Genomic DNA, 15,486 nt, shown 5'->3' on the forward strand with positions numbered 1-15,486 from the left:
CTCCAGACCTGCCACCTCTTAAAAATCCACTTCCCACTTATACACCCCCTGCCTTTTGTGCTCCGGCCCTTCAGGGACCTACTGCCCCCCCAGACATTTTTTCCCCACTTCCCTTGCCTAATCTAACCCCTTTACGCGAGTCTCTCCAACATAGGCGGGAACAAATCCAACTTTTAAAAGAACTAAAAGCCCTTGATGCCGAGCTTCGCTCACTGGCCTTGGGCACGGAGTTAACACAAACTGGCCCAAGACCCCTCAATACTCATAAGGTGAAGCCACGTGGTCAGCCTGTTCTTGCCTTTCCAGTCACTCGCAGTCAAGCAGATCAGCCCGCACAAACTGAAGCAGAGAATTTAAAAGGAAGTCAGGAAGAGGAATCAGGGGAGGAACAAGAGGTAGAACCAGAGAGGGAACAACAGGAGGACCAGGAATCAGGGGATGAGGAGGAGCCCACCTCTGGACAGAGTGGAGCCCTTGGTTCTTATAAAAGGCTGAGCCTCCGCTTTCTTGAAAGACTTAAAAAGGCTTGTACACAGTATGGCCCCACTGCACCTTATACACTGGCCTTGCTAGAGAACCATAGTACACAGTGGCTCACCCCTAATGATTGGAAATTTTTGGCCCGAGCCACCCTCAGTGCGGGTGACTTCCTGTTGTGGAACGCAGACTTTAGGGAATACTGTCGGGAAACTGCCCAAAAAAATTCAACCAAGGCTTCCTCTAATCCTGGACCTATGTTAAACTAGTGGGTAATGCGCCATTTGATACTAACCCTAAACAGGCACGCTTTCCTACTGGGCTCCTAGCACAGGTTCAAACTGCTGGTTTGCATGCTTGGAGACGGCTCCCTCAAAAGGGCTCGGCCACCACCTCCCTAGCAAAAATTCGTCAGGGTCCTGACGAGCCTTACAGTGACTTTGTTGCCCGGCTTAATCTAACTGCGGAGTGCTTACTTGGACCAAGTGAAAACGAGAGCTCCTTTGTAAAATATCTTGCCTTTGAAAATGCCAACCCAATATGTCAAGATGTTCTTCGGCCCCACAAAGATTAAGGGGACCTTTCTGACTTCATTAGTCTGTGTGCCGGGGTAGGAACAGCCCATGCCATGGGTCTCGCCATTGGTGCCGCCTTCACCAAGGCCCTTCACCACCCTGGCCCACGTACTTGCTTTACTTGCAAACAACCTGGCCATTTTGCGCGAGACTGCCCAACAGGGAAACTGGGTCAAGGACCCATATCTCCTCAAACAGGGGCTAAACCACCTCTGCTCACCCTTTGCCCTAAATGTGGTAAAGGTCGCCACTGGGCCAAGGAGTGTAGATCCAAGACCAATGCCCTTGGACAGCCTATTCCCTCTAACTTCTTGGGAAACTCCTCTCGGGGCCAGCCCCTGGCCCCGACCACCCCCAGAGCAAAGCCAGGGGCAATAAGGTTTGTTCCCTCTCAGACTCCCAACCCAATCCAGGCTCCCTGTCCTTCTCCACAATCACCTCCCTCCAACGTGCTACCCCAGGCAGCGCAGGATTGGACCTCTGTGCCTCCACCGATACAATATTAGACTCTATGCAAGGACCTCAAATAATACCCACTGGGGTTGTAGGCCCCCCTCCACCTCATATGTGTGCTCTTATTCTTGGGAGAGCTTCTACCACCTTACAAGGTGTTCAGGTCTTCCCTGGCATCATTGATGATGATTACACTGGAGAAATTAAAATACTGGCCACAGCTGTTAACGGAGTAGCTGCCATCCCTGCAGGAACAAAAATTGCACAATTAATACTCCTTCCCCTCAATTCAGGAAATTCACCAGGAAACACAGCCTCTTTAGGTTCCTCTGATGTGTATTGGGTCCAACCTATCTCCCACAAAAGACCCACTCTTACCTTATTTATTGAAGGAAAGAAATTCCAAGGGATCCTAGATACTGGTGCGGACACCACAGTTATTTCTCAAAAATATTGGCCATCAGAATGGCCCCTCACCTCATCACTAACTGACCTTAAAGGAATAGGGCAGTCAAGAACCCCTTAGTTAGCTCCAGGGTGCTTAATTGGACTGACACAAAAGATAACACAGGGAATAAAGGAACCGTTACCCCCTTCGTTGTTCCTGATCTCCCTGTCAACCTTTGGGGACGAGACATTCTAAGCCAAATGGAAGTTATTCTTGCTAGTCCCGACTCTTTAGTCACTCATCAAATGCTTCGTATGGGCTTTATCCCTGGTACAGGCCTTGGGAGGCTAAGACCATATTTAAAACTACCCACCTATGTGCTTTTGCCTCTTAATGATATTTTAAGGGGAGATTCTGACCCTTCTTCTCCTCGAGAGCTTACTCCTGAGGCACGGCAAGCATTAATTCAAGTCACAGAAGCCATCGCTCAACAATTTGTTACACAAATATCTTAAAACCTTCCTTTGGTTTTGGTTATATTACACACCCCTCATACACCCACGGGACTATTCTGGCAGCGGGATCCACATTTTAAAAATAAGGGTTGCCCCTTGCTCTGGGTTCATTTGCCCGCCACATCCTCTAAAGTTATTGCTGTCTATCCTGCTCAGGTAGCTTCTATCATTATTAAAGGTCGCTTGCTTTCTCGACAACATTTTGGCAAAGACCCTGATAACATTCTGATTCCATACACTAAGGATCAAACCCAATTTTTGCTACAGACGAGGGATGAATGGGGTATTGCTCTATCAGGCTTTTTGGGAATAATCGATAACCACCTTCCCAATGACCCCCTTTTGCATTTTGCTCAGTTACATCCATTTATTTTTCCTCGGGTTACTCGGAAGGCTCCTATTCCACAAGCCCTTACTGTTTTTACAGATGGCTCCAGCAATGGCCGTGCAGCCTTTGTTGTTGATAATCAGCCTACCACCTTTGACACTGCTTATCCATCAGCACAGCTTGTAGAATTGTTTGCTATAACACAAGTCTTTATGACATTTTTTGATAAACCTATTAATATTTATACAGACAGTGCTTACATTGCCCATTCTGTGCCCCTATTGGAGATTTCACCCGCCATTAAGGCTTCCTCCAACGCAGCCTTTTTGTTTAACCAGCTTCAACAACTAATTCAGGCTAGAAAACATCCATTTTTCTTAGGACACATTAGAGCACATTCTGATCTTCCCGGTCCCCTATCACGGGGTAATGCTCAGGCTGATGCAGCCACTCGGTCCCTTTTCCCAGTTCTTATTGGATCCATCCAAGAGGCCACAGATTTACACAAACTTCACCACTTAAATTCTCAGAGCCTTCGGTTACTCTGTAAAATTACCAGGCAACAAGCAAGGGAAATTGTAAAAGCATGTCTGCTTGCGTTGTCTCCCTTCCTATTCAACATCTGGGTGTTAACCCTCGAGGATTACTGCCCAATCAGATTTGGCAGATGGATGTTACTCACTTTCCTGAATTTGGGAAAACAAAGTACATACATGTTTCCATAGATACCTTTAGTGGCTTTATTTTTGCATCACCGCATTGCGGAGAAGCTACCAAGGATGTCATTTCTCATCTTGTCTCAGCCTTTTCCATAATGGGAAAGCCAGCACATATTAAGACAGATAATGGCCCTGCATATACCAGTACCAAGTTCAAACAGTTTTGTGCCACTCTTCAAATCTCTCATACTACTGGAATTCCATATAACCCTCAAGGTCAAGGCATTGTGGAACGTGCACATCTCACCTTAAAAACCTGGCTTACCCGCCTTAAGGCCTCTTCCCTTGCATTTACCACTCCCAGGGATCGCCTTAATCATGCATTATTTGCTCTTAACTTTCTTACCCTAGACAATGAAGGACATTCGACTGCAGACAGACATTGGCATCCCTCTTCTAATTCTGCTCGCCCATCTGTTAAGTGGCGCGATCCTTTAACAAATAAATGGAAAGGCCCAGATCCCGTCCTCATTTGGGGACGAGGCTCAGCTTGTATTTTAGATCAAGAACAAGCAGCCCCAAGATGGTTACCAGAACGCCTGGTCAAACAGGTCAATGATTTACCACAACCCAGGGACGGAAACCTTCCCCCTGAGGATGAATCTTCCTCTCTTATAGATGCAGCCGACAATCTATGCGAAAAATCCCCTGAATGACAGACCCTGTTCTTGCACAACCTTTCACACTTCCTTCCATAGTTCTTGTTACTCCTCTGCTCAAACCTGTTCCTCAGGGGGTAAAATCTATTTTACTACCACCTTGTTAAGGTCCCATACAGGATCAACTGGAGGGGATTGGTCTAATACCCCTGGAAAATTAAGTGTTGCATCATGTCCTGCAGACTTAGTAGGGCAAACAGTTTGTTGGTCTACTATAGCCCCCCTACATGTATCTGATGGAGGAGGCCCCCAAGATTCTAATAGAGCCAAACAAGTCTATGAGAAAATTCAACGGATGTACGAGGAACTGCATCCTAGTCTCTTATATCACCCACTAGCATTACCTAAACACAGACCTTCTGAGATAGACCCTGCCACTTACGATATTCTTGAAGCCACTTATGCCTTGCTTAATCGGTCTAATTCTCCCTTGACTGCAGATTGTTGGCTTTGCTTGCAGTTAGGATATCCTGCTCCATTAGCTATTCCAATTGATTATAGAAATGACTCAGCTGCTACCCCTACTAGAAAAATTGCTGGAAATGTAACCTATCCTAATACACCATGGTCCAATTTAACCAGTAAAAATTGTCTACCGACTCCACCATTTTTGGTACAGCCATTCACATTTTCCAATATTACTTGCTTTTTCTCACCTGGCTATAATAATACCTGGGATTTAAATGTAGGGATTATGACATTTAGTGATTGCTCTAAGACATTCAAATTTTTACAGCCATTGTGCCCCCCTAATGGCACCGTATTTGTCTGTGGAGGTAATAAGGCTTTCACTCAACTGCCAGCCAACTGGACTGGACTATGTGTCTTAGCTGCCTTGCTCCCAGACGTAGATATTATTCCAGGAGATGAGCCTGTTCCTATACCAACAATTGATCACATTGCAGGACGAGCTAAACGTGCTGTCACCTTTATCCCTTTACTTGCAGGACTTGGAATAACTACAGCAGTGGCCTCAGGTACTGCTGGTTTGGGGGTCTCTCTTACTCAATATACAAAATTATCCAGACAATTGATTTCTGATGTACAGATACTCTCAAGTACCATACAAGATCTTCAAGATCAGGTGGATTCCTTAGCAGAAGTGGTCCTACAAAATAGGAGAGGTTTAGACCTTCTAACTGCCGAACAGGGAGGCATTTGTCTGGCTTTGCAGGAAAAATGCTGTTTCTATGCCAACAAGTCAGGAATTGTTAAGGACAAGATCAAACAGTTGCAGGAAGACTTAGAAAAAACGCCGACAAGCACTGCTGATAATCCACTATGGACTGGATTCAGTGGACTCCTTCCCTATCTCCTTCCCTTCCTAGGTCCCCTCCTTTGCTTGCTGCTTATTGTATCTATAGGTCCTTTGATATTCAACAAGATCATGGCTTTTCCTAAAGCTCAAATTGAGGCTATACAGGCGAAACCTATTCAGGTTCATTACCATCGACTGGAGATGATGGATCGTGATGGTGATCTTAAAAGACCATCACCCCTGTGAGCTGAACTGGACAGCCAATGACGGGTAAGATTCGTGAGAGCTCATACCAACCTAAGACAGGAAATGAGGGCCAGAGCCTCATTATCCAATGACGGGTAAGGATGTTGCTCTATCATGGACAACCTAAGACAGGCGCAGTTCCCAAGGGATTGTCACTCCAGCTCTGTACCTGTTCGGGCAAGCCACGCCCCCGTCTCGCCACATAACCTCTATCACCCCCTTAAAATATGACTATCGAAAAATGGTCAATAATTTTATATAAGAAAGGGGGAAATGTCGGGGACCAAGAAGTTCTCATTCTGAGAACATTCTGACCTTTACAATAAGCAGCAGCGCCCCTCCCCCCCACTCCTGGCTGATAATTCTGACAGTATGGCGCCTATGGCGCCCACAGCTTCTCTTCCGGGACTTCACCTTCCCGCCATTGCGAACCTCACCTTCCCGCCGGCGCGAACTTGCAGCCTATCAGGAGCCCAATAGAAGAACACAGCCAACCAGGCTGCACCTCGTCATACCCCTCATTCCCTGAGCATATAAATACCCCTGTGTGAACAATAAAAATTTGCAGCTTGATCAGAATTCCTGTCTTGCTGTCTCTCCCTGCGTCTCTTGTCCCTTCATTCCTTCTCTCTTAGGTTTGCCGTCCGCGTTGATGTCCCGCGGGTCGGGACAATCTTGGTTGGTAGTGGTGGCACATGCCTGTAATCCCAGAATCTAGGGAGGCTGAACAGGAGGGCTCAAGTTCAAAGCCAGCCACGGCTTAGTAAGACACTGCCTCAAAATTTAAAAAATAAGAAGGACTGGGAATTTACCTCAATGGTAGAGTGCTTCTGGGTCCAATCCCCAGTACTACAAATATTAATAATAATAACAATAATAATAATTTGATGGAGGAGAGAGGTAGTCATGGCTATAAAGAAGTAGCTTGAGGCCAAGTGCTGGGTGCATACCTATAATCCTAGTGACTCAGGAGGCTGAGGCACGGGGATCAGTTTGAGGCCAGCCTCAGCAACTTACCATGGCCCTAAACAGTTAAGTGAGTCCCTGCCTCCAAATAAAAAAATGAAAATAACTGGGGATATAGCTCTGTGGTAAAGCTGATTTTACAAGGGGGTTCAATCTCCTGGCCCAAAAAAAAAAAAAATGTAGTTTGAGGGATACTCTTGATGATGGCTTACTCTGTATCTTGATGTGGTAGTGATTACATGAATGGAGATAAAAATACATAGAACTACACACACACATACATGAGACGAGTGCATGTCTGGTGTCTAAACTCCGTGAATTGTTCTAATTTCAGGTTCCTATTTTTGGTATTACATTACAACTACCCAAGATGGCTTCCATCAGGGGAAACTGATCACAGGGCCTCCTTGATCATACTTTTGTAACTTTCCACAAATCTATGATTATTCCAAAATAAAGAATTAAAAGATAGGTTGATTTTTGATAATTGACAAAATACATGCTCGTAATTTTAAAAGTGAGATCTTTCCAATTTCTATCCTCTACGGAACAGAACCACTATTATTAGTGTGTAGACTTCCAGACATTTCTTGGATGCACAAACTCAGAAGGTAGGTCTAGCAGGGCCTCAAACCATAATGGTTCATCCTATCCATCCATTCTGTAGGAAGAATTGTTTCTAATGTTTCGCTCTCAAAACGAAGGCCTTCTGCTGTGAATTACAGAAGCAAAAGCCATGGGTCACTTAAATTTCTAACATAAAGGAAACTGAGACCACATAAACTCTGTTTCCATCCACAGAAAAATAAATCCCATTTCCCTCTGCTGAACAACTGGGTAATTTGAAAAGAATAATATTTCATTACAGGTGAAACACGCAATTCAGATTTTAGCCCATAAATAAAGCTTATATATTAGTTTCCTGTCGGTCCTGTGAAAGGTTACCACAAACTTAGTCAAATACAAGACAAATGTATTTTACCATCTGGAGGTCAGAGCCTGAAATCAGTTTCACTGGGCTAATGTCAAGGCGCTGTCAGGGCTGGCTCCATCCGGAGTCTCCGAGGAGAGAAAAATAACCTTTTCCTTGCCGCCCCCCGCCCCCCTGCTTCTTCTAGAGCTTCATTCTTTACATTTCTTGGCTTGGGATTCCTTCTTCCATCCTCCCATCAGCAGCTTAGCATCGTCAAATGTCTCCGTTTTTGTTGCCACATCACTTTTTGTCTCCGAATGGTTTGACAGTATTAGTCCTTGGTCAAAAAGTGCAAGTAAGTCGAATGCCCATCAACTGGTAAAAGGATGCACAAAACTGCTTGCACCAATGGGTAGTAAAAGCAGTAAAAAGAAGAGTTTTAAAATGGAACAAAGTACTGAGGCATGCCACGACTTGGGTGAGTCTTGAAAACACCGCAAGTGCAAGGAGGCAGATAGGAGAGACCTTGTCGTACGATGCCACTTAGGCGCATCGTCCAGAACGGCTGACTCCAGAGAGGGAGGGTCGGCTAGGTGTCGGCCAGGGCTGGGGGTGGGGACAGGGAGCGGCAAGATTCATTTGGGTGGTGATTTAAATGGCGATGGTCACAAATGGCTGCAAAACGACTAGAAATCACTCAATGGTAGGCTTAGCACTAGTGAATTTAAGGCATGTAAAGTTGTTTAAAAAAAATCAGCAGCCAATTAAGTGTTTATCAAGACTAATTTGGGAAAACACGCATGCTAAATGCCCTTGAATAACTGTTTCCTGGAATTTGTTTCCTCAGTGTGACAGGAGGGCCGCCACCACCTGCTCTGGGCTTGGGGACCTCAGACCTCTACTTGCCCGGCCCGCTGCACACAGCGGAGACCTGCGGAAAAACGCACCACGCAAGGCCAGCTGCTCGCGGGGAGCTCACGGTGCGGGGGAGCCCCGGCCTGCAGCCCCCGCGAGAAGGCCCGGCCGGAGTGACGGGGCGTGGCCCTGCCGGCCTCGAGGCGAGGCGCCGGGCTCTCGTGCCGATGAGTCGGGACCAGCGGGCGAGGGCGCGGGCCAGACACCACTCGGGTGGCTGTCTCGGGAACCCGAAGGTCGGGGCGAGGCCCGTGCGACGAGTGGCTGCCTTCTGCGCTTATGTGAAAGTGGGGCAAACTGACTGCGGAATCCACTGCCGGGCGTGGAAAGAGACGGGTCAGGGTCGACCGCGTGCTTTGTGTCCCAGCAGACTGCAGCGGCGCGGTTGGCCCGGGGACAGCCTACCGCAGGGGAGGCCCGCCCTCGGGGCCGCCCGGCGCCGCCGCCCCGCCCACGGCCCTGGCGGCGGGAAGCCCGCGGGCGCGAACGGGCGGGAGAACGCCTGCTCCCGGCGTGCCCCGCGGGCGGGGCGGGGCCTGCGGGGGCGTGGCCTGCGCACGCGTGCGTCGTTGCGGACCGCGCTGACGGGGCGGCGAGGCGGTCGCTTCGAGCGTACTAGCTTGTGCTCTGAAGAGAGGTGAGGGCGGTTGGGCGCCGGCGGCGGTGTTTGCTTTCCCGGGTGAGTGCGGCGGGGGCGGCGGGCGCCGCCACACAGGGAGCGGCTTCCCGCGGCGTGGGGGCTGCGGGCCGCGGCGGAAGGCGGCGGGTGGAGCGCGGGAGGCTCGCCGGGCCCCGGAGCCGGGGCGCCGCGCAGGGCCGCCCGGGGGCGCGGCGGACGGCGGCGTGTAAGTGGGGCCCCCGGGCGCCGCGGAGCCCGCGGTCCGCCCGGACCTGCGCCGGTGCGGTTTCGGTGGTGTGGTGGCCGCGACCCCCGCGCACTCGGGCGCCGGCGTTTTCTTTGCCCCGCGACGGCCGACGTGGCGCGGGAGACGTAGCGGTGCGCGAACGTTTTTTAACCGAAAGTCGGTGCCCGCGGCGCCGGGTGCGGCCGCGCGTCCGGCCGGAGCGGCTGCGGGGTGTTGGGTGGCTCTTCCCCGCCGGCACCCAAAGACCCGAGGCCGAGCCGGCGTCAGCCCTGAATCCGCACCAGGACCGGAGGCGAAGCCCGCCCTGCAGGGCAGGTCTTGGGCCGGCGTCGTGCAGGTGGCGCGGCGGGCTCGGGAGCACCGGGACGCGGGCGCCGGCCGGCGGGGGCGGGCGGGCGGGAGGCCGGGGCTGCAGACACGCACCTGTCTGACTGCCCTGAAGTCTCGCCAAAGTTAGGGTGGAGGTGTTGGGTCTTTTCGTGTTGTTTTAAAGACATGACCCACAGCAGTAGAGCGCTCAAGAAGCGCTAGCAGTCACATAATGGGTTCTAGAAAGCAAGTGTCTCGACAGACCTTCGCATAATTCTAAACCAGCCGCGGGGAATGCTGCAAACAACTCTGTACAAACCAGTCTTCAAAAGCAAAAGGCACGGAAGCTGCAGCACCCGACCCCGCGGGTACGCGAGTGGAGGGTCGTGCAGGGGTGAGAGGCTTGAACAGAATTAAGGCAGCAGTTAGGTCTCCAGGTCTCCTTTCTCACTTCACGCTCCTGAGTGACTGCCTGTCTTGCTGTTAGAAGACCGGAACTCATGGCATAATTGATTATAGGGGTACATTTATGAAAATAAGGATAGCGAAACCTGGATTCTTACATCCCCTTTTCCCATTCGCCTCCCAGAACTTTTGTGGCCAGACTTTTTTTTTTTTGCGCGGATCAAACCTAGGGCCTTAGCACTCTACCAACTGAGCTATCTCCCCAGCCGCAGACTGATAACTCTTAATGTTCAAATAAGAGAATCCTACACACACACACAAACGAAAAGTTGATCACAGTGATTTCAGTGAGAAAAGGAAATAAACTTGGTGTCTGGGGGGAAGCGTGTGAAGAGACGTCACTATTTTTGTTATTTTAATTTTTTTAACACATGCTTCTATTGCCTGTTTAAAGTGAAATATATTTTTTTTAATACGAAAATGCTTTTTGAGCAAGCAGTTCCTGTCCCAGGAATTTATCTTATCTCTTATATCTATATACATGTGAAACTAGTGAAAATACAGTACTACATGGAATGATAAACATGAAGTAGGTAATATTGGTTGCCTTCATAGGGGGAGTCTGGATGAAAGATAAAGGTGGAATGAGAGGGGCTTTTTCACTGTATATTCTTGGTATCTTTTAAACTTCAAAACATATTACCTATTAAATGAATGAATGTTAATGTGGACACCGTGAATGATGGAGATTCTGATGTTGATAATCTGAAAAATAAAAATTCTCTTTTAAAAGGAATGCCGCATAACAATCCCAAAATTTCAACAGACTTAGATCATTTCATGGTCGTGGTTCTTCAGTACAGCTGTGATTTTGATCTTAGGTGGACTAGGCTGGACTCTAGACTTTATAGTTTGGGGTTCAAATTTATTCCGTGTTTCTTCATTCTGGGACCAGGCTGAAAATGCAGAACTACTGGAGCATGTTTACTTGTGGCTCAGGGTGAAAATTGAAAAGGACTTCTAGGAATTTGCCTTGTCTCTTGATAGAAGTAGCACGTTGAAATGCCTACTTTTATTCTGTTAAATCAAGTCACACAGCCAAACCCAGAGTCAGTAGGATGAAGGTGTATTATTTACCCTTTGGAAGCCACTGCAAAGTTGCATGCAAGGGTGTGGATACATGCTTCTTTGGATACATGCTTCTTTTACAAGGAGAGGGGGATGAGAGTGATGATGAAAAAAATGAGTTAAAAGATGCAGAGATCTTTATTGAGGATGGTTGAGAATAAAGTTGCTTACAAAAATATATATTAATATATTTTTTAAAATTAAAATTGGCCAAGATAACACCATCCTACCTTAAAATGAAATATTTTAAGACTTCCATGTCAAGGTACCACATTTGGTTTATGTATCTGCCAGCCCCATACCCTGCCTTATAGTCAATTCTGAGCACTGATAGAAACATTTGTTTGATTAAGTATTATACATATAAAGACATCAGTTTTTAGAGGTGTAGTTCTGAATGTGTTTATTTCAGCTACTGAATGTGTTCATTCATAGTTCTTATGTCATATCCATGTCTGACAACTCACCTTTCACAACAGAATCTTCTTTTCAGGGAGATGTCCTTTGCTTCTCAGATGTAATGCACTTTAAGTTTATTATTCAACAGTGAAAATGAGTCATACAGAGGTAATAATATTTTCATACGTTATGTATCTTCAGGTTTCCTTTTTTAAAAAAATTGTAATCATATGGCTTCAGAGTGATTTTCTTATTTTCAAATTGCACTGTGAGAGGCAGTACAGCATTAGCAGTAAGAGTAAGGACTGTGGAGCAGACTGCCTGAGTTTGAATTTCAGCTAGTCGTTATATTATCTTGGGCAAATTACTTAACCTGCTGTGCCCTGACTATGAAAATGGGAATAATAGTAGTACTTGCCTCATAGAATTGTAAGAAAGGTTTAAATGAGTTAATACATATAAAGCACTTATAGTACCTGACACACCTAAGTATTAACTATTATTAATAGCATTCGTTTTTATTTGGAGGCCATGATTTGAGTCATGAGTCTCCCCAAACAAACATGTATAGTTTATTCACTTGTCTGAATAGTCAAGGAAGTGATTTAATTCCTTATTCTCTTGAATTTCAGGTTAAGTTAAAAATACCTTTTGGAAATAAATTACTGGATGCGGTTTGTTTGGTACCTAGCAAGAGCTTAACATACGGAATAATTCTTACACATGGAGCATCAGGAGATATGAATCTTCCTCATTTGATGTCACTGGCATCCCATCTTGCATCTCATGGCTTTTTTTGCCTGAGATTTACCTGTAAAGGCCTTAATATTGTGCATAGAATTAAGGCATATAAAGCAGTTTTGGTAAGAAAATTTCTTTGTATTTACCTTTAATAAGATTCTGTTTAAATTCTTAATAAATTTAAGGCAAATTTTGTTAGCAGTCATTTGGTTTTATTAAAAAAATCTTTTAATGAGTATCCTCAGGAACATAACAGTACATGAAGGCCATTTAGTGGTCAAATTTGCCCTTTTTTTTTTTTTTTTGCTGTCAGTTTCCAGGGAGATGAATGCACACATCGTAAATGTTCCTCCATGATATTGCCCAGGAAGCTACTTGGTGTTTTCTCGCTGGAATCACATAACTTTAGAATATAGTTCTGGCATTCTGCAACGTTTTACCTACTGTGCAAATATGACAGTGTTTTCTGTGTGTTTTGTTTAAGGATAATGGTTGCTTAAAATTCCTGGATAAAGCTCAAATCTGAAATTTCTTTTCATCTAAATTATTTCAAGCTTGCCAAGTTTTTCAGATTTTAATTAGATGTATTATAAAATTAGAATCCTTTACTAGCCTTTTAAAAATAATTTAACAATAGCTCAGTGCTTTGAATATTTTTGTAAAGGCAAATAGGTATTTTTTCTTACATATTTGTGTTACCCAATATGATTTAATAGTGAGCAGAAAAGGAAAGAACTGATCTCTTTTAAGAAGACTCTTTTAAGGTTTTTGTGATTGTCTTTGTGTAGATTTTCATACATGTTAGTAATGATAAGGAATAATGTGTTGACTTTCCAGTGGAACATTATATAGGAGAAGAATTGATAATTTTTTGGTTGATTTATCTAGAATTACTTAAAGACCTCAGGAGAATACAAACTTGCAGGTGTTTTCCTTGGAGGTAAGTTGCAATACTTGTGAATACTTGTTAGCTCTCATTTTAATATTAAAATTATTTGATAATAGCAAGTTCATTTAAGGCTTTTGTTTGTTTTGGTAAGTGTCCTCCTTGATATATTTTATTTATTTAAAGCAAATTTGAACCTTACTTGTAATAACCTAAGGAACTCTTTTTTTTTTTTTTTTTTTGGAACAGGGATTGAACCCAGGGGCACTTAACCACTGAGCCACATTCTTAGCTTCTTTTTGTATTTTATTTGGAGATAGGATTTCACTGAGTTGCTTAGGGCCTCACTAAGTTGCTGAGGCTGCTTTGAACTTGTGATCCTCCTGTCTCAGCCTCCCAGGTTGCTGGATTTACAGGCATGCACCACCATGACTGTCAGTAATTGCTTTATTTAAATGTGACTTTAGCTGCATCAGGTTTTGGTTTTTTACAAGGTTATATAGTTTTCCATTATGGAAATTGTAACTTGTTGCCATTATTTAGAGCTAAATAATTTTTTCAATGAACAAATACAAACAGTAAAATGAAATCTGTTACTACTTTATGTAAATGTTTGTATTTCAAACTGAACTTAACTTTAATTGATTTTAGGTCGCTCAATGGGCTCAAGAGCTGCTGCTTCTGTAATGTGTCATATTGAGCCAGATGATGCTGATGGTTTTGTTCGAGGTCTCATTTGTATTTCTTATCCACTGCACCATCCAAAACAACAGCATAAACTCAGAGATGAAGATCTCTTTCGTATAAAAGATCCTGTACTGTTTGTGTCAGGTTCAGCAGATGAAATGTGTGAGAAGGTGAATTACAACTCAATGTCTATTTGAATCAGAGAGTGAAATACCCTGAAAATGAGATATTAACTGCAAAATTCAGTCTCCTTTAAAAAGATACTTATTTGTCTACTGCTAGTTTTGTGCCTTCATTACCCTGTTGCTCTGGAGAACCTAAAAATAGGAGTATACTGACAAAATGCATCTTTCTGGAAAGAGAGTTGGTAAATGGATTAACCCTTATTTGGAAAGTGAAGGATTAATATCTAAATGCTCTGATTTGGGGATTATGAAGTTGTACTTTGGTTTGCCATTTCATCATTCAGGCAGATTGTTATAAAATTCACTCAGAAAGGGTTGGCAGTGTTTGCGTATTATGAAACATTAGCTAAGTATTTAAAAACATCTTTGTATTTCCTAGAACATATCATGTCCTTGGAAGATTCCCCCCCCCAGGGGCTTCGGTTTACTTAACTGTCCATTGTTGGCAGTGTTATTGTCCATTTCCTTGGACACATTCCATTTCCTTGCACATTCCATTACTCTATAGAAAGTTGTGTATGGAGTAGATATTAAATGAGTACTTGGTAAGTGGATGTAGTATGGGGGGTGGGGGAGAATCCTTTATTAAACAATACAACATTAGTCTAGCATCCTCTTCTTTTTCCTCTTAGAACTTGTTGGAGAAAGTGGCACAGAAAATGCAAGCTCCCAATAAAATCCATTGGATTGAGAAGGCAAATCATTCCATGGCAGTGAAAGGACGGTCAACAAATGATGTTTTCAAAGAAATAAATACACAGATTTTGTTTTGGATCCAAGAAATCACTGAAATGGACAAGAAATAATTGTCATGTAGTTAAAAGCCATGTTATTTTGAATACAAGTACAGTTAATTTGATAAAGAACAATATACCTCTCAGCATTATGAGATATATTTCAGACTAATGTTCTTTAATGTTGCCTATTTTTGAAACACATTTTAATTGTGAAACTAATATCCTTTGCAAAATGTCTTTTGAAAGCACTGTTATAGTTGTATGAAGATGATGTACAAATATTAAAGGTGGTCTAAATATAATTTATTTTCACTAGTATAGTTAAGCTTTGAAAAAATTAAACATTTGAATTTTGTTACAACAGTGCTTTTGTCTTATTGATACGCAACTGAAAAAAATAATTTTGTAGAACAGTGTCATCTTTAATGAAGAGAAATGGGGGTCGGGGCCGTAGGTCAGTGGTAAAGCACTTGCCTAGTATTTGTAAGACCCTTAGTTTCAATTCCCAGCACTACAAAAGAACTAGTCAGGTGTGGTGGCATGGGCCTATAATCCCAGTAGCTTAGGAGGCTGAGGAAGGAGGATTGCAAGCCTGAGCAACTTAGCAAGTCTCTCTCAAAAAATAAAATGGGCTGGGGATGTGGCTCAGTGGTTAAGCACCCCTACATTCAATCCTTGGTACTAAGTAAAGGAAAGAAACTCAACAAGTTAATTTACTGTTATTAAACCTA

General features: G+C 44.5%; 2 protein-coding genes across 6 annotated transcripts in view; both read left to right on the forward strand.

Moving 5' to 3' along the window:
* The first annotated feature begins 8,960 nt into the window (after positions 1-8,960).
* Positions 8,961-15,118, forward strand: Tex30 (testis expressed 30). Of its 5 annotated transcripts, none has more exons than XM_047552187.1 (6): positions 8,989-9,091; positions 11,614-11,687; positions 12,152-12,382; positions 13,149-13,200; positions 13,798-14,003; positions 14,651-15,118. In XM_047552187.1, exons 2-6 carry the CDS (start codon positions 11,673-11,675, stop codon positions 14,822-14,824), a joined length of 678 nt encoding a protein of 225 aa, XP_047408143.1. In that variant the 5' UTR covers positions 8,989-9,091; positions 11,614-11,672; the 3' UTR covers positions 14,825-15,118. The 5 variants fall into 5 exon arrangements, with proteins under 5 accessions (XP_047408146.1, XP_047408143.1, XP_047408144.1 ...); XM_047552188.1 differs by having other exon boundaries at positions 9,003-9,091; positions 11,600-11,687; XM_047552189.1 differs by having other exon boundaries at positions 9,007-9,049.
* Positions 9,020-15,486, forward strand: part of Mettl21c (methyltransferase 21C, AARS1 lysine) — an 86,700-nt gene continuing 80,233 nt past the window's right edge. Inside the window, exon 1 of the mRNA XM_047552185.1 lies at positions 9,020-9,091. The gene's annotated coding sequence lies outside the window, so the exon portion shown is untranslated. The remainder of the gene's footprint in view (positions 9,092-15,486) is intronic.

Source organism: Sciurus carolinensis, chromosome 5, assembly GCF_902686445.1.
Source record: "Sciurus carolinensis chromosome 5, mSciCar1.2, whole genome shotgun sequence".
In the NCBI taxonomy this organism is placed as follows: Eukaryota; Metazoa; Chordata; class Mammalia; order Rodentia; family Sciuridae; genus Sciurus; species Sciurus carolinensis.

Coding starts and splice junctions, on each gene's coding strand:
- Tex30 (XM_047552187.1), top strand. Junction 13,201..13,797: donor TGCAGGTGTTTTCCTTGGAG/GTAAGTTGCAAT, acceptor AATTGATTTTAG/GTCGCTCAATGGGCTCAAGA. Junction 14,004..14,650: donor CAGATGAAATGTGTGAGAAG/GTGAATTACAAC, acceptor TTTTCCTCTTAG/AACTTGTTGGAGAAAGTGGC.